This window comes from Lissotriton helveticus, chromosome 11 (assembly GCF_964261635.1).
Source record: "Lissotriton helveticus chromosome 11, aLisHel1.1, whole genome shotgun sequence".
Classification (NCBI taxonomy): Eukaryota; Metazoa; Chordata; class Amphibia; order Caudata; family Salamandridae; genus Lissotriton; species Lissotriton helveticus.
Window position 1 is genome coordinate 268,299,216 of NC_136072.1, and position 20,040 is coordinate 268,319,255.

Below are 20,040 nucleotides of genomic sequence, written 5' to 3' on the forward strand. Positions count from 1 at the left end.
TTACACCGCTATTGCTTTACTACTGGCTTAAAGACAAATCTCACCACACTGGGGATCACATACACCCCCCCCAAACGAAGGCAACCTTGCTTAAAGACCGCAAAGGCAACCTTGCTTAAAGACCTATATTACTGCAGTACCAATTCTGAAATATAGGCTTCCTTGCAACCAATTAAATCTAGGCCCAAAGATATTTGGTGGCCATTGTGTAACTTATCTATTGAAAGTGACTGATTACGTCATAACTAAACTGTTTTACACTGAGAAATGTATTTGTGTTTTGAAGGTTACTTTTAAATCCCCGGTTAGGCTCCATGTCAAATTCAGCTTTGAAAGTTACTCAATATTATGCTCTTCCTATAACTGACCACTTTTTTTTAAAAAAACTTCGCAATTTTCCATATCATTAGCATTGTCTATAGTTTGTAATGCGATATAAGCTGGACGGCATTTTCTTATCCCCATAGTTCTCAACATTGGCAGAATCCAGACTTTCCTAATAAGAGTATAAAATCCACACAAGAAAACATGGATAGTGGATTGACTTGAGCAATTATCACAAGGACAGGTTATCCTAGTTTGGCCTCAGTTATTCATACAGGGAAAACTAATAAGCTTGTGGACCTTTCCAAGCCTGAATCTTGTTAATAGGAATCTGTCATATCCTTCAGGTACTATCACTAAATATGGCTGAATTATAAAAACGCTTAAAATCATTTGATTTCCCAGAACCGTGGGCTTTAGTATCTCAGTAGTTAACCGTGACAATTCCAACATCGCAAGACTTTTATTTAAATCTTTCCTACGTACAGCTCACATAGGATCAGCAAAATACTCCGGATGTCCCAGATTCTGCAGGAAATTTCATACATAACTGACTCAGAGTACCGTTAAAACTATCCATTTTTAAAATGTCCATATTTAGCCTGGTTTCTTTCGTCCATACTCCGTGCCATAAAAGAACCGGCTCCAATTTAATGAGATCAGACAGATACGTTAAACCCAGTTCAGCGTGGCACACAAGAGGTTGATCTAAGTACTGACAAAATATATCTCAGAAAATTATTTTCCAGACTGTAGTGACTGGGTGTTTGCAATACCCCACACCCCTGAGCCATAGGTTACAGTTGTGATACTTATTCCCTGGTAGATCTGTAAAAGCTTCTCCGGAGGTCTTCTCCCTAACTTTTGAAAATTGGGAGAGTGCTGAAATAAACTAATAAAACGTATTGTTTTGCTCTAACAGCCTTTACCCACGAGTCGTCTTGGTGGAACGGTATTCCAAGATATGAAAAAAGTTGTCGCCTCAATTTTTTGATTACCTATGAACTCCCGACTTATTTTTTACTGCCCCTAAGGTTCCATGTCACTACTGGATTTCATGTTTTTTTACTATTTGAACTATATTATGTCCTTTGGTACTATTTATGTTCTATTTGAAACAGACTATAAAAACGGTTTAAAAAAGCCATGCTACCGCCATAAAGCAGGTTGGTCTTTAAAATGATGCCGTCAAGATGGATCAGCGTTCATAGTTCAACTGTGGGGGGAGCTTACAGTGCCAGTTAAGTGCCATTAACATGTGGCCACCACATAGACCAGGCAAACGCTGCCACAGAAAAAAGCTGGTGTATGTGAACGGCGGGCACAGGAGGATTTACATTTTCCCTCCACTCAATGTGAGAAGCTAAATCAACCACAAATTAAATGTGAACCCATTTTAGCAACCACTCCTTAACCGGTCCATTAGGGGCTACAATCATTACAGCCAAAAGAAAATGGCCTCTCGTGAATAAGATTCCAGGCAAACCTGCTTCCAACCTGTTTTTATATTGCTCTACATAATTAGCATGAACTGGCAAACAGAGGGCCAATCCCAGATAAAAATAACCCAAGGTCACACATTCAGTTTTACTTCATATTCAGTTTTCGTACTTTATCACTATGCCCCCATAATTTGGTCCCCCTGGGGGGTAATTTTTAAATAAACATACCGGGTTTTAAAAAAAAACATTTTTGGCCTTGAGGGTCCTTGTGGGACCCCATGAGCAGGCGTAGGGGGTCAGGGTGCTTCTACCCTGCCCCCTTTTTGCGTTATACACGTTTGTTTTTCTGCTTTCTTGTGCCTCGGTCTACCGAGCACAAGATGGCTGCCAACACTTCCTGGTTTGAAGTGTTGAAAGCCAATGAGCATGCAGCTCGTGCTCGAGAAGTTTCAGAACTCAAAAAGGGGGCAGGGTAGAAGCACCCTGACCCCCTAGGCCTGCTCAGGGGTTCCCACAAGGACCCCCAAGGCAAAAAAAAACATTTGGGGGGGGGATCATGGGGTGCGCGCAGGCCTAGGGGGTCAGGGTGCTTCTACCCTGCTCCCTTTTTGAGTTCTACACTTTTTTTTCTGCTTTCTTGTGCCTCAGTCTACTGAAGCACAAGATGGCTGCCATCCATTTCTGTTTTGGAGTGTTGACAGACAGTGGCAGCCAATCAGCATGAAGCTCGTGCATGGCAAGGTGCGCGCATGGTGCACGCTTATAGATATATAATTGATTTTAACTTTAATTTTCTCAGGAACTACTGGAGGGATTTACACTATTTAACCAAAAGCGTGATCTGCATACCAGACTACCATTTTGCCAAGTTTGGTGTAATTCCGTTCAGCGGTTCAGGCTGTAGCCGTGTCTAAAGGTCCTATGGAAATTAACATGAGGAAAACACGTTTTGGGACCCCCCTTTTTTCTCGGGCCCCGCTTGACGAATCTACCCGAGACTTTCAGGGAAGGAGCGCAGCGGAGCTGGCCAAAATTTTGGAAAATTGCAAGCAAATTCCTCAACCGGTGGCAAAGTTATTCCCAATAGAATGTTGCGGATTTCCTATGGAAACTAGGTCCTAACTATAACTACCTACTGGCGACCGCCAGTAGGTAATATATATATCACCACAATCTCCTTCAAAAGAACGAGCAGAGGCCTCGTAGAGGAGACTTGGAAGCATCTTTATTTTGTTAATGGCGGATGCATTTTGGCCTTTCCGGCTCTCGTCAGCGCCATAAAGTTCAGGGTGCTTCACACAAACATCAAAGTGCCTCCTGCTGGTCACCAATAGTGACCCCCAGACAGTTCGGATGACTGCCGGGAGACACCAACGGACAGAGCGGTGCTCCTCTTAACCTGAGCTGCAGCCAGGTGGGGTGAAGCGCTACAACCACAACTAATGGTATGTGGTTGAACACACAACCTGAACGTCGCAGGTGATATCTTTTTCTTTCATTTATAAAAGCAGTAGTTAATTGACATCGGGTCCTGAAGAATACATTGAAAGGTTTTCATTGAGATGCAGAAACATGTTGACCACTACTAGCCACAGATATTATGTTAAATCTGTGTTTTCACTCTTGTTTTTAGATTTGGGAAACTGAGAGATAATATTAAACTATCAAAATCTACTCAGCTTATCCAATTTTAAGTTTTCTTTCTATCACTTTACACTTATCTTCACACTGCTTCTTTCAGTAGGCACACCAAAACCTTTTTATGATAACCTCCCTCTAACACTAGATTTTGTGCACATGTATATACGGTCATAATAATACTACTAGACCGTTTAGTTTGCCTCCTGAACAAAGGGGTACCCAAATGATGCGAAAGAGGGCGGTACAGTGTGGCCTCTGATGGGATTTCTTCCCTTTGCTCTTGAGCTTCTTTTCCATCTAGCCTTATTGTATTGCGTGTTTTCACTATATTATCACACGTAGGGTGTTGGGGTTTGGACCGACAGTTAAATGACAGTTATGTTTTGACCTCTAGGTACTCTTTGTGTTATGAGTTATGTTGATTGGGGGATGTACCTAGTGGGGGTCGATAAACTCGCCCTTGGACCCTCCTAATAATTGGTTTGTTTCATGCACCAATAGTGAGCATCCGCTCCGCCCATCCAGTGTTAGCTCACCTAACTCAGTCCGTGATGTTGTGGCGGACTGCTGATCCCAGGATGTATTTCTTTCCCAGGTAAGTGGTGCCGGATGTTTGGTCAGTACTTGTCCCAAAGTGGATTAGCGGACTGCAGGGCTGGATGTTTGTGATGCCGGTATCCTGCAGAGTAGAATGAAAAGCGCCTCCTCGGATCCCCATAACCGATTCAGCCGCCAAACTCTGGATTCAGAGGAGCGGGGGCAGATATGACATTCATCCCGCCCAACTTCAAAGTAGAATACTTCAATGCAACTGCTTTATGTAGTCCCAAGCTCGATGGCGGGCCCAATCCAATCCAATCACCTGCAAAACACACTACCTGCCGAAGCAGCAGCCAGCGAGGGACCCGGCCAACTTGTAAAGCGGGGGCCTCTATAGCGCGATACTGGCAAGCGCGCATAAATGTCACCACAACCTCCTTCAAAAGAACGAGCAGAGGCCTCGTAGGGGAGACTTGGAAGCATCTTTATTTTGTTCATGGTGGATGCATTCCGGCCTTTCAAAAGGTGTCAAAAGAAAGATATGTGAGCATAATCATCTCCTGTGTGACCTCACTCCAATGGGTTTCCTGGGTGTTTCCTGGGTGTTTGGATATATAGGAGAGGTTGCTGCGTTCATATGTGGGGGACTCGAGGGGGCACTGGACTTTGAAATTGCCTTACCTCCCAACTGGCTTCACGACTGTGCCTGCGTTCGATTTCCACTCCGGCAGTGTCACCCCGTCGAGCATTTTCCTACCTGGCTTGCACCATACAGAGGCATTCTGGGACTTGGGGTCCGGCTTCACAGGACCACACAGGTGTGCTCCATGACATCAGGGGGCGGAGCAAGGTTCTTTACATCTACTTCGAAGCAGGGTTGCCTACGCCACAGCACAAGAAGAGGTCGGAGAGGGGCGCTGACGAAGGCTAACATTGCCGAAATGCATTCGCCAAAGACTTTTTCTTATTAAAGTGCGCTTTTTAATCCTCCACATGGGTTTCTGCTCTTTTTTGCGAAGGAGATTTACATGAATATATATATATATATATATATATATATATATATATATATATATATATATATATATATATATATATATATATATATATATATATATATATATATTCCAGCCTAAGTTTTGGCGCCAAGCTGTAGTGGCCTCTTGCAGCGGGCCAAGGACGGGATCGCCAATCCCTTCACATACCAACACACTCGTTCACGATTCACAAGAACGGAGTCCAGGCCACCAATAGTTTTCAAATTCCGGATTTAATCACAGCTTTATTTAATCCGGAATTTGAAAACTATTGGTGGCCTGGACTCCGTTCTTGTGAATCGTGAACGAGTGTGTTGATATATATATATATATATATATATATATATATATATATTCACTGAAAAAAATATAGGTTTCAGGGACGTTATGGTTAGCTGGACATTTCACTCATACAAAACCATAGAAATTCCCCCGTTATAGTAGTTCAGCTAACTCACACGCCCACAATACACTACTGATGACGTCACTTATTACATCACTCATGACATGGCCAGTGACATCACTCATGACATGATGACATCTCAAATGACATCACTGATGACATCATCCAGTGAATGTGTGTTTTTCTGAAAATTAAATATGTTTTATATATGTACATCTCAAGGTCGAAAAATAAATGGGTTTATAAGTGTCTAAATGAATGATTTTTTCTTGTAAAATTGATTGTATAACTGACTGGTTAAGTGTATCTTAGTGAATACATAGGTTAGTGAGTAATGTTTAAATATGTAAATATCTGTATCAGTCTCTCACTTTGTTTATAAGTGACTGCATGGTTTAGTGAGTTGCTACATGAGTGTCTGTATGGGTTATTAGTTGTTTTCTTCAGTATCAGTATGAGTGTGTGAGTGTCTGTGTAGTTCGCTGGGGGTATTACTTAGTGCATAGATGCATGAATAAGTGAGTCACTGTTTGTATGTGTTCAAGACAGTATGTGTGCAGGACTGTATGGGTGGATGAGTGGGTGTATACTTGTGTTAGTGAGTGAATGATGAGTGGGTGTATACTTGTGTTAGTGAGTTAATGACTGTCTCAATAGTGTCTTTATAAGTAACTACATATGTTTTAAACTAGTATAAGTTAGTATTTGTGTATATAAGTGAGTATATGTGAAAGTGAGAGATTGAAAGAGTTCCTGTATTAATAAATATGTGTTTTTATAAGTGATTGTTTAAGAGAGTAGGTTTAATAAGTTTCTTTAGAAGTTAGTGTGGTGGTGTGTGTCTAACTGTATATGCAAGTAAAAGGATGTTTGATACTTTGTTTGCATGTGTGTGAGTAACTCTATGGATGAATGGCGGTGTGTAACAGAATGTGTAGGTAGGTATAATCAGTGAGTACATGTATGAGTGAATGTATAGGACTGTTGGTGAATGAGTGGATGTGTGTGAAGATCTCGGAAGTACGGAATAGGTGGGTTGTAACTGGTATTGGTATGTCCATTGCTTTGAAAATGTTAGTTTGTATTTTTGAGTGTGTGTATCAAAGGTTATATTAGGGTGAGACGAGGTTTGCCATTCTATCACAAGGATGATGTTATCAGTGATGTCATTTGAGATGTCATCAGTGATGTCATGAGTGATGTCACTGACCATGTCATGAGTGATGTAACATGTGACGTCATCAGCAGTGCATTGCGAGAGCGCGAGTTATAGTTAGCTGAACTAACTATAACGGGGGAATTTCTATGGTTTTGTACGAGTGAAATGTCCAGCTAACTATAACGCCCTGAAACCTATGGTTTTTTCTGTTAATTTCTAAGGTTTTTTAAATGCTAATTCCTAACTATAACGTGTCTGAAACCTATGTTTTTTCAGTGAATTTCAAAGGTTTTTAACTGCTAATTTCTAACTATAAGATCTCTGAAACCTATGGTTGTTTAAGTGAATTTCAAAGGTTTTTTAACTATGCATACAGAAGTAGGACATGTAAAGAAAGAACGCACAGAAAGAAGCAAAAGAAATGCAGAAAAAAGCAACAGAAGTCCACAAAGCAAGACATGTGCAGAAAGAACTAACAAAGGAGCAAAAAGAGGCCTTATTACAAAATCATCCTGTGCCCACAACTTTTTCAGACGGGTACTGGTGTTAACTGACTCTGACTAACCAGGCCTAGAGCCAGTGGTGTACTAAAAGATACTTAGAATACAGTGAAAACACCTACATACACTAGGGAACACTATGGGTTTGGGGTACCCCTGTGATTAGCATGACCTCCTCTGTAAGCCCCTAGTACATAATAGGGCAGGGGGATTAAAACTACCTCTTAAAACACGCCACAGGGTGCGTTTGCACAATGGTGAAGGGCAGGGGAGCCTGGTGTGAAATGTGTGCAAACACGCCCTGTGGGCATTTAAGTTGGGGGATAAAGTCCCCTTGAATCCTGAGGGTCCCTGGGGGCCAACCAACCCACCAGGTATGTCCAGTAAGTGCCACAGAGTTGCATTGCAGAGAGGTGTAAAATGGGGCTTGGCCTCGGATCACCTCTCTGCAACGCTAATTAATTCCTCTTCCATCCTGAGGATCCCTGAGGGCCAACTCATCCACCAGGTACCTCCAGTATGCGCCAGGGAGCTGCGTTGCAGAGAGGTGTACAGAGGCCACGCCCCTTTTTACAACACTCTGCAACACAGCTCTGTGGTGCTTTTTGGAGGTACCTGGTGGGCTAGTTGGCCCCCAGGGGACCTCAGGATTTATGAGGAATTAATTCCCCAACTTAATAAGTGCCACACGGCGTGTTTGCACACATGCCACCTCAGGCCCCGCCCCCTCCCTTCACCACTGTGCAAATACGCCTGTGGCGCGTTTTAAGTTGGGGGATTAAGTCCCCTTGAATCCTGAGGGTCCCTGGGATGCAACTAGCCCACCAGGTACCTCCATTAAGCACCACAGAGCTGCGTTGCAGAGAGGTGTAGAAAGGGGCGTGGCCTCTGAACACCTCTCTGCAAGCAGCTCCCTGGTGCATACTGGAGGTTCCTGGTGGGCTAGTTGGCCGCCAGGGACCACCCAGAACTCAAGGGGAATTAGTTCCCCATCTGCAAATGCACCAGGGGGCGCATTTGCAGAGTGCTGCAGGGAGGGGGTGGGGTCTCCGGCGCGATGCTGGTCTCTTTTTTCTTTTTTAGAAGTGGGGCTGTGTGGCCCCCCTTCTTTTCCTATTTTATTAGCCCTGGGGACCCCATCCTCCAGGGCCTGACCCCTATTTAAAAAAAAAAAAGAATTAAATTGGAAGGGGGCTGTGTGGCCCCCCTCCCGAAGCTAAAGTCGCCCAGGGAACCCCATCCCCCGGGGCATGAGCAGTTTTTATTTTTATATTTATTTGGAGGGGCTGAGTTGCCCCTCTCCTCAGGCCCTTTATGGCCCGGGGACCCCATCCCCCGGGGCCGGCCCTTGTTTTTTTGGGATTTTTATGAATTTTTACTTATTGAGGAGGGGGGACACATGGCCCCCCTCCCGGGCCACTTCTAGCCCCGGGAACCCCATCCCCCGGGGCTGGCCCTCTCCGCTGGGGACTGTGGAGGGGTCCCCAATCCCCCCACGGTCCCACCAGCTCCCCATCTCCTGCGGGAGCCGGCATTGCTTTTCCACATGGGGAGCTGCTAAGATGCAGCTCCCTGTGTGGAAAAGCAATCGGATTTGGTTTTTGGAAGAGAGCTCTGCTCTCTCTTCCAAAAACCAAAACAGTTTGCTATGACAGGGTGGGAGCCACGAGGCTCCCCCCCTGCCATAGCAAACAGCAGTGTCTCGGGGATAGGCACCCTGGGACACTGCAGGTGCCGGCCCTGGGGGGTAGCGGTCCCCAGGGCCATCACAGGGCTCCAGGAGGGGGGCCGCATGGCCCCCCTCCCAACAATTGCAAAGCCCCAGGGGGTGGTGGTCCCCGGGGCCCGTCACAAACCCCCACACAGGGTCTTATGTTTTTTTAAAAAACAAGCCCCGGGGTGGCGGAACCCGGGGCTGCGGGGGGGCCATGTGCCTCCGCCAATATTTTATAAAAGCCCCGGGGGTGGCGGTCCCCGGGGCTTGGGGGGGCTTTGAGCCCCATCACCCATTTATTATGCAAGCCCCGGAGTATGGCGGTCCCCGGGGCTGCGGTGGGCCGTGAGCCCCCCACAAATATTTTTGAAAGCCCCAGGGGGTGGCAGTCCCGCGCTTTGGTTTTTTAAGATTTTTGTCCGGATCCGTGGATCCTCCGCCGATTTTGCCAATTTAAAAAAAAAAAGAATCTTTTTGGGGCCCTGGGGGTCCTTGTGGAACCCCCTGAACAGGCCTAGGGGGTCAGGGTGTTTCTACCCTGCCCTCTTTTCTTTTTTTCGTGTTTTTTTTGCTGCTTTCTTGTGCCTCGGTTCTACCGAGGCACAAGATGGCTGCCAACACTTCCTGGTTTGAAGTGTTGACTGGCAATTAGCATGCAGCTCATGATCGGGATGGTGCGCGGATCCTGCGCGCCTCTAGATATCAATATTTTTTTCATTTTGATTTTCTCAGCAACTACTGAACGGATTTACACCATTTAACAAAAGGGTCTCTTTCTGTACCAAGGGCTACCTTTTTGCCAAATTTGGTGTAATTCCGTTCAGCAATTCGGGCTGTAGCCGTGTCTAAAGTTTCCGATGGAAAATTGCAAGGGGAAAACAGGTTTGGGACCCCCCCTTCTTTCTCAACCCCCGCTTGCCGAATCACCCCGAAACCTTCAACATAGGAGCGGACCGGAGCGCCCCACGAGTTTTAAAAAGTTCGCAAAGATTGGTCAACCGGTGCCAAAGTTATTGGGAATAGAATGTTGCGATTTTCCTATGGTAACTAGGTCCTAACTATAACTACCTACTGGCGACCTATATATATCCCAGCCAAACGTAGAAGGATGGAGCCAAAATTATGCTGCTCCAATATTTTGCTTCTGGTCTATTTCAGTTTTACAAAAAAAAGTTTCACATTATTTGGTCGCACGATTTCTTTCTCTGCCTACTATTTCAAACCTGGAAACATTGTAGAGTCCATATTTCAAAGGATAACATGGCAGATTTTGTTCTCACTGGTTCCTCGCCGAGAAATCCCACAGGATGTCGGCAGCAGCAGTGTAAGGAGTGTACAGTCAGCACTAGTGTCTTTTGAAGAAAAATTCGCCTTTAACGACAGTAAATTCTCAGGCTGAGGCAAAGCACACTCTTGGCAAATCTTTTACCGACATATTTGCGCAATTTGTTTTGCTGAGCTGCAACCAGGCTCGGGGAAATGCCACTCCAATCTTTCTCAAAAAATAAGTATGCATGGAGAAAAAAAAACTTGACGCTCAAAAACAATGCTGGAAGGTTTCTCGAAGCAAAGTTTCTAAGGCAGTTGTAGACTGCGACCAAGACAGCAACATTTTGAAGGTTGTTTTCGTTCCAAAAGACAACCGAGTTGTTTAGGTGTTTATTTGTGTCTGCGTGTTATTAGTTGTGTTTAGGGTTTCCACAGCAGCGTATGAATGTATGTATGTGGTATTTATATAACGCAAAACTAGCTGGAAGGCAGTGGAACAGTAGGAATCTTCCTTGGTTGTGGGAAAAAATTTCAAGTTATAGTGGTTATTTAATATGGTTTTCAGAACCTGATGGCACTGTTTACAAGACGGAAAATCCACCAGAAATACAATCTTATATAAGAGGTTTATTTTTCTAGTGCATGTTCGTCCCTAGGAGGTTTCTTGGTGCTATTGAAAGATAACCAGGGCCGGACTGGCCATAGCGGGCACCAGACAATCCCCCGGTGCGCCGCACGGGTGGGTGCCGGTTTTGGGCCCCTGGGGGCCGTTTTTATTACAGGGCCAATTTTGGCCCTGTCCCAAAATCGGCCGAAAACCGGCCCCGGCAAAGAGCTCGGCGGCACCTCCAACCCCCCGAGTGGGAAGGGGGGGCCGGCCGAGCACTTTGCCAGGGTCAGTTGCGGTTCCCAGTCCGGCCCTGTAGATAACCAATGCTACAGTGGAGGACCAGATTATGTGGCAGGGTTGACTAAATTATATGCAAGAAAAAGCAAACTGTGCAGCATCACCAGGTACATTTTATGAAAGTATTACTTCATTGTTTAGTAATTTTTACACTTCTTAAGACTGTCTTGAAATTGGTTTCACACTTCTTTAGTGCCAGATTAACACTCAAAGATAGCAATAAGCAACAGAAAAGTATCAAGTCAACCTATGCAAAGGGTCCTCCTCTGTGTGGCAACATGTGTTGTGGTATGTTTAGTAACTTTTGATCCATTTGCGCTAGAAACATATTTTTGTTAGAATCTTCAGATTATGCACCAGATGATAATGATAATGTGGCAAATGCAACAAATTCATAATTATGTGGAAAATCTACCAGTACTTTCTCAGAAATACAATCTTATATAAGAGGTTTCTTTTTCTAGTGCATGTTCATCCCAAGGAGGTTTCTTGGCGCAATTGATTGATAAAAAGGGCCACAGTGGAGAACCAGATTATGTGGCAGGGTTGACTAAATTACATGCAAGAAAAAGCAAACTGTGCAGCATAACTAAGTGCATTTTACGAGAGTATACTTCATTGTTTTGTAATTTTTACACCTCTTAACACTGTCTTGATATAACCTTATTGCCCCAGGTAATTACTGTGTGCAGTAAACTTTTCACCACATGTAACTGCAGTCTCACAACTATCTAGCATATTTGTAATCAGAGTCTTTCTCAACTGGAAGAAGTTGGGTTTCTGTCCTGACACTGAAAATCCTATATCTCACCTTGACCAGAGGCTTGGAGGTAGCACAGAGGAACCTGCATTCTTCATGCTTCTAAAATGTTGTTCAAGTCTTTTTTCATTCACCCTGTTCTCTGTATTCTTTCAGTTCATTGCCCCTAATGGAGTACTGTAAGCATGCATGTACAGTCATGGCCGGCATGGCTCGCGAGTGGTGTGGCGGGGGGATGGGTCGCGTGGGGATTTAATTTAATTTATATATTTTTTTAAATATTCAAACTTACCTTTCCGCCGGTCGGGTCCTGCGTCTTCTCGGCTCCTGCTCTCCTGCCTCCGCATAGCCAATCACAATGCTGCAATGGCAGTGTTGTGATTGGTAGGGACGCTGCCCAGCCAGGGACTTACGGGGATGCCATGTTCTCCATTCAGGCTGCATTACAGCCTGCATGGAGAAAGGGCAGAATGGGCAGAATGTGCATGACTGGTTTGGGCGGCCCCTGAGGGGTCATAGCGCCCTCAGGAGTGAGCACAAAACTCCTCCACTGCCTTGGCTGCTCGCAAAGCAGCCCCGCCCACTCGACTGTCCGCTTGGCCGGCCCTCCGGAGTGTTGAGTGTGTGTCTGAACTGTTTGCCAGGGCCGGTTTTGACCAATATTGTTACAGGGGCCGATATTGAAGCTATGCCCCAAAAGCAGCCCTGTAACAAAAACAGCACCTCAGGGGCGCAAAGCCGGCCCCCAACCTGGTGGCCCTCCGGAGAAATGCCCACTGACCGCTACCGCCAGTCCGGCCCTGGGAGCCACACCTGTGCATGTAATTTCACTGACTTTCCCTACAGTCTACATCATACCAACCATTCTCTTAACTTTGCAGAAAAGTTCTGTTTTTAGTAAGTCTTCCTTTCATAGTATAACATACTTACAGTTCTCTTTCTTAATTTCCTTGTATCATACAGTCAGTACTGTTTTCTCTGAAACTCCCTCAGTAATTTCCACTTCTTAAAGCCATTAAAAAAAACATTTTACCCTTTGACCTTTTGATTGGTCATCCATCCCTCTATCCTTATTGTTACACATGGCTCAGGGGTTCCAAATTGCACTCCATCTAAACTGGCTTGTGATAACTTTCAGTATGAGGCTCTGTACAAAAGCCTAAGCCTCGAGGTAAAGGTCCCTATGATAGCAAAAATAATGACTTAGTACCATTGCTTTCCTGTAACACAAGCCTCCCTGCTGGTTTGACCATCATAAACCGACCATTCAGAGACCTAACCTGCACATCATTAAATGGTAGATGCAAGCTATAACTTTACACAGATGCTTTCAGTTTCTGAAACAAGGTTTGGCTAAACCCTGAGGGGTGCCATCATATTCTCATTTATTACCTAGCCTTATGCTGGTTTGTAAGTCTTCCCTAGTTTACTCGAGATACCTAAAATATGCTTACGATCTTCACCAGGTACTCGTCAAATGTCCTCTGTTCCTTTTCTACACCCTTGCCCCATATAAACATTAACCACCACCATTTGGTGTCTCTTTCTACCTTCTGTTGAGCAATACAGAGGAATCACCAACATTGTTCAAACAAACCACATGCCCTTCCCACCAGCGTTGGACTAGGCTTTTGAGCACTGTGGGTCATTACAAGCCAAGAAAACCGGCTTACACACTGAACTTTCAAACTGGCCCTTCTGGCAGCACGAGAGTGCCGGGCAAGCCAGTCCAACGCTGCTTCCCACCTGAAATCAACTGAAACAGACATCATCAGCCTGTCTGGGATGTTCCCCTTCCCTTGTTTATACTTTCCTCAAAAAACACTAACAGCTATGTTTGGGATACTCAATCAGTCAAGTCTCCCGAAACAAAGCACCTCAAAGTCAACAAGAGTGGAGAGCACATCCCCCTCTTCTGCGACTTAGGCAAATCCATGCACTTCCCAGGAGAGTACGCTGTCAGGAGCTACTCCAACATTCCATGTACCCCACCTTCTACTGATTTATAAGACCTCTGATTGCCTTTGAGTACCCTTATTAGTTATTATATGCCATATACAATGAGGGAGAGCTTAATATGTTATAAACCTGTTATGCTTTTCTTATTACAGGTGCATTCAGACCAGGGCCGGACTGGGAACCAAAACCGGCCCTGGCAAAGTGCTCGGCCGGCGCCCCTGAGGGAGGTTGAGTGTGCGACCGAGCTCTTTGTCGGGCCGGTTTTCGGCCAATTTTGTTACAGGGCTGATTTTGCAGCTATGCTGCATAAACGGCCCTGTAACAAAAACGACCCCAGGGACCCAAAACGTCCCCCACCCTTGCGGCGCACCGGGGTATTGCCCGGTGCCCGCAACGGCCAGTCGGGCCTTGATTCTGACTTCAGAGCATGCATGTAATAAGTAAATGGTACTTCTAGACCCTTATAATAAGTGATTTCAAGCAAGCCTTGCTCCGATAACACAATCTCTGTGGCGGCCGGTAAGTTTAGGAGGGAAGGCAGCAGCCCCAACATCATCACAGAGTGGGATGGGGTCAGTGAGATTGCTGACCCTACCCCACTCTGTCATTAAATGTCACTGATTGACCTTTGACCCTGAGCGCTTCAGGGCTTAAAACTGATGCGCCCAGGTGCGAGGCAATCAGTGACTCTACACTTCGTCACTGAGGGGAGGGCCTTGGGGACATTTGCTGAGCTGAAGAGGTCACGCCAACTGGAACTGTGACTTCCTCAGCCCAGCAAAGTTCAGCTCAGGCAGCCAGGAGTCTGCGCATTTAGCGCATGTCTGGCTCTCAGCTCCCTGACCTGAAAATAAACAGGGGCAGATTTATAAGCCCCTTGCGCCACTTTTGCGTCACTTTTAACAGGAAAAGTGACACAAAAGTGGCGCACAGGGCTTGTAAATCTGCCCCACAGTCTCTGTCAGGCTGACCTTTGCTCAGCCTGACAGACACTGTTTGTGAAGGGCAAAAGGTAGGGGATGTGGCCCCACAGCCCCAATGGACCAGTCACCACTGAACAATCTTCAATCTGCATGAAGGAAGCGGATTCAAACTCTGCGTTTCTGCGCTGGCAGCAGTTTGTAAAACACACTCTGTCTTCCTCACAGAGCGAGTGCCTGGGGAGCCATGCCTCAGCTGCATTCATTACCTCTGGGAGGCAGGCTGTCTGAAGCAGCTTACAGAGAGAAGCAGCACAGCACCGGCTCTTCAAGAAAAAAAACAAGCATTGGCACAGCCAATAGGTTTGGCCATGGCAATCATGCTGAGTCTGTAATTTATATTGTTTTGCAAACATAGCCAATCAACAATAAAAAATGACAAAAATCTAAAAATGAAGGTGTTGTACAGCAGGGCGGGCACACTAACCTGGGCTCCGAAGAGCACTCCTTTTCAGGTGGCTGAGCAAATATGAACAAGCACAATGCTGTCGATCACAGTGCAAGACAGCCAATGAAGTGAGCTCACCCACTACTCCATGCTGTGGGAAGTGAAAGCGAAACATTAAGGAAACTTGATTGGTGAAGAACTCTGATCGAAAGCCCTTGTAAGCAAGTATATATGAATGTAAGTATGTGTGTGTATGTATTTTTATCATGCATTTTAGGGAAAACATGAAGTATGTGAGACAGCTAAATCTATTTCTAGAACATCCACATCTAAAAATCATGTATTTCTTGGACGCTGTTTCAGTTGTGCTGATAAAGGACCAATCAGACACCTGAGGAAAAGATGTCGTACATCTTACACCTTCCTACCAGTCCTTTCTGTTTAGTCTGAACATTTTCCATTTTGGTACACTTAGATGGGCTTTCAATATGTAAAGTATGGATGTAACAAACCAGCCATCGATCTGCTGTTGGCCAGTAAACCAGGACAAGCCAAAGGTGTCACACATGACATTTGGTCACTACACAGCTAGCAATGAAATTATATGAAATAAAATACACTCTTTCTTTACATAATTAAGGATATTGCAGGCCACTTTGGAGTTCCCACCAATAAAGGCACTTAGCTTTCGGCCTTGTGCCTCTTCACAGCTATGGAGCTTCTCGGTGACTGGCAGCATCCTCGTAATGTACTTCAGGGGTTCTTCACCCCGAATATTAAGATCACGTGCGTCATCTGTTTTCCACCTCATATCTGTTCCATTTCTTGCCACCCTCAGTTGTGTATTCATAAAAATAAATACATAAATCTATAATTGGTTATGCAACTTGATACATACCAGGAGAGCAAGTACAAGTGACATTTTTGCCCTCTTGGTACTGCTTCACGTCGGTGCAGGTCCCATTGTTCTGGCAGGGTTTACTATTGCAGGCGTTAAATTCCTCACAGAAAGGGCCCGTGAAGTCATCTTCACACACACAGGAAAACGCGGCCTGTAAACAAACACAGTGCACCTGTTACGTCAGAGACCCATGTTCTTTAACTAAGCAAACAAAAAAAGAACCACAAAAGTTTGCTTTATTATCTTTTCTGAGGGAAAGTTTCAAGCAAGCACACAGTATCCATCGTGTTGCTTTAAATGATTACAGAAAAACTGTAAATGCATAATATTTTTTCTGGAGTTTAAACATTTTAATTAAATAATCTTCTACAATTTATATACTTAATCTTCATTTACAGAAAAATAACAAATTGTTGACACAGCACGATATATTAGCAGTCAATTGGCTCCGACTTGTAGGAGTGACTTTGCTCCAACAGGAGTAAGTGCACTGGGATTTGTAGGCACCTATTTATAATGGAAATATTGAAACTACAAATTCCAGTATGCATGGTACTGATGGTGCGAAAACCGAGCCTGTCTCACGACCTCCCTCATGACATCACGTTAGTTTCAACCTACATATTATGAAAAGAACGTACTGTGAATTAATTGCATTTAAAAATGTCGCAATTAGTTCTACATGCTGGCTCTTTTTTCTTTCGTGTAAGGTTTCCTGCACAATTTGATAACTTGAACATTTTCATTTCATTTCAATAATCTTTATTTCGGCAATTGCCATAAAAGATAAACATAGAAGTTTAAAACATAACCAAATTTAAACATCAGTATTACTGCAAGGCGGGATAGCATACAAAAAAACAGGAGAGTATCCCAATGAATAAAAACATGAGAACTACAACACTCAGTGGATCAATACTGTGTAATAATTTGGCAATATATTAAGTAAAAACTAGACAATTAAAAAAAAAAATTCAATTCTAATTGAACATTTAAAAGATCGGTTTAAATGTGTTTTGATAAATGCATGCCTGTTCTAGTTTCATAACTCCGTAGTGGTGCAAGAGCACCTGGAATGTATTAAAACTCACCCAATAGGCAATTGATTTTAAAAACACAATGACCCCAGCTGCCATCTACGAGTAGAAGGTGTGGAGTCGGTGTCTAGGACCCTGGGGACACCAGCCAACTGCCAGAACAGAGCATGTGCAGAAAGTGACTATAGATGGAGGAACAGGAAGTGCACACTCTCATTTATTTATTTCATTTATGCGTTTTTATATTGCACGGACTTTACCCGAAGGCGCCAGAGCGCTTCACAATAGGAACAGTAATGATACATGAGGAGAAAATTACAAGTGAGCAAATTACAAAAGCAAACGTTAAGTTACATGAGGCAAAAGTGACAATTGTGAGCAAACAAAATACATGAGGTAGCAAACGGTGCAAAACTGGAGCAAAAAGTGACATGTATGCAGGTTACAAGAGAAAACAAAGTACAATTAGAGGTATTATACTGCAATATATGGCAGACACTCAAGCACAAGAACAAACGTTACGTAGGCAATGGTGGCACTTGTGCAAGTATCTAAAGCAAACAAAATGTGAGAGGTAGCAAACAGTGTGTTACAAGAGAGAAGTGGCGTGTGCATGTTACAAAAGAGTACCAAACACAGGTACAAGGATAATACTGCAATAAATGGCAAACACTCCAACCACAAGAACACACTGGGAAGGCACTTCCAAAGTCATGGAGAAAAGAATTTTCAATAATGGGAGGTCTTCCTTCAGATAATAGAGAGGGTGTGAATTACATTTGGAAGTGTCTTTGGAGGAGGAGAACTTTGAAGTCCGTTTTGAAGAACGAAGGCAGAAGAAGGAAGTGCACTGCAATACGAAGCCATCCCTAATTAATTAAAAGGAACAGTCAACTGCTGGAAGGGCAAATATTGGAGCTGGAGAGCAAACAAGCGTGGACGCGCTCGGCTCAAAGAACCATCTCTTTGGAATTTTCATAAAAAGTCTTGTGCAACTCAAACAAGCAAGATAAAACTTAAAGAGAGGAAAGAGAACGGGGAATAAACAGTTTACTTCCTACGCAGACTATTTACAGAATCATCTGTAGGTCAGGAGCCATTTTCTGTCTCAGTCGCCCCTCCCTGTGTTGTGGGGATTCTGCTCATGAACAGAACTATGCGCAGGAAACCAGGACCTCAGTGAATTGTGGTGTACCAAAAACTCACCTCAGTACCCAGAACCCCTATCCAACTAGCATCAGTGTCTCATTCGTTCTCCGACCTACAACAAAGCTACCAATGATTAGACAACCCAGAACAAGCGAATTAGAATGCTCTCAGGAATAGTGGGAATCAAGAACACTTTTTCATTTTTATTCTCATACAAGTCCACAACATGAGTAATCAGAGACACAGTAAAGTTTAAAATGTTTATTTTAACTACGTGCTCTAAGATGCAGTATTTTGGCTAACATGAGCAGGCATATGATTAGAAATAAAACAATCAGCATTGTTACAATTCCATAAAACACAAAAGGAAAAATCATGTTATAATGGTAGTGGAAACAGGTCTCAAAGCGCCTTGTGTACCACCCTCCCCTGGCTCGGAGCTAGTTTTATAATAATAGAAGGTCTCTAGGTTTAAATGGGAGAACCCCATACAAGATCAGTTGAGGTGAATCACATCACAGGATCAGTAACGCTCTCTGTAGATGGAAAGGTTTTACTCCAAGTGCCTGAAAACATCCATACAGTATAATATTAAAGGCACTCGAGTTTCAGCTATTCGCAGCTGTGTGCGTGTTGTGTCTAGAGTGTGGGCCGATCAACCTGAATCAACAGCATACATTGTTATTTGACCTTGAAAACTTCAGCACAAATTGTACAGACCTAGTTTGCCCTGTAAGTCTAGGGATGTGGACAGCAGACCGTTCTCATGTGAAGAAAATCAAGCAGTTTAACTTACAACAACAGATACATGTAGTGTTGTGTGCAAAAGCCGCAAAGTGGCAAAATGGTGTTTAAACTTCTAATACGCTCATGCTAACATAGCAATGTGTGCAGGCAGAACCCGGTCTTCACTACACCTGTAACCTATTTTCAATTGCTCTAATGGTGTAGGTGACTCGACAAAAATCCCCCCCGCCCAACCCCATGAACAGCAAATAAATAAAATTAATGAAGGCTGCCAGTAATAAGACAAAGTAGAAGAATGTGAGGAAAAGCGAAAGGCAAATTGCAGAATTACTAAGAGGAAGTCCTGAAAAATACAGTTTGCACGGATAGACAAGCACTCAACTACTGGGGTCAATAGGGCAAACAATAGAATAATCAAAAAGATAATCTGCCAAGATGCACAAGATTATAATATGTCCCTCCTCCATCTGGAAAAGAAATACAAGCGCAGGGGTGGCTCCATTACGGCAGAGGAAAGTCGCCCCCCTGCTTTCAGAGCAGTGCAGAGGAAAAATACAATGATAATAACGGGAGAGTAATATCATTTTAGATTTCCTGTTCATAGGTGCAGGGAGGGCGGGGCTGGCCAGAGAAGGGACCAGTGGGCGGAGTGGTGAGGACACTTTTAGTGGGCATGACTGCTTGGCCAGCCGTCTTGGCCCGGCCAAACAGTCCTGCGCACTTTACATCTTCCCCACCAGGCTGCATTACACAGCCTGGTGGAGAACATGCCCAGGCTCGCTGTCCCTGTCTGAGCGCTGAACCACAGCGCTCAGACCAATCACAACGCTACATTGCAGCCTTGTGATTGGCTTAGGGCAACTAATCACAAGGCTGCATTGCAGCGTTGTGATTGGAGGGGAGCCTGGTTGCTTCCTACTGCCACGGAAGAGAGGCGGTGCAGAGGCAGCGGCTGGCAACGCGAGGAGGAGGTAAGTTTTCTTGTCTTTCTTTTTTTTTTATCTTCTACTCACCTTACCCCTCCCCCACCACCGTTGCCTACTGGCCGCCTCAGTACAGGAGCAATTAAACCCGCTGACCCTCAAATTTGCAAGTTCCATGCTTCATTAGGAAAGCATGTTTTCTTCTCATGCCGTTTCGACATTAAGCTCTAATTGAATGCTTGCTAACGTAGGGCAATCTC

General features: G+C 44.4%; 1 protein-coding gene across 1 annotated transcript in view; it reads right to left on the reverse strand.

The window, feature by feature from the left end:
* DNER (delta/notch like EGF repeat containing) overlaps positions 1 to 20,040 on the reverse strand; it is a 1,147,135-nt gene that overhangs the window by 434,925 nt on the left and 692,170 nt on the right. The window contains exon 6 of the mRNA XM_078668148.1: positions 15,922 to 16,075. Within this exon, the coding sequence (XP_078524274.1) occupies positions 15,922 to 16,075 (154 nt within the window). The remainder of the gene's footprint in view (positions 1 to 15,921; positions 16,076 to 20,040) is intronic.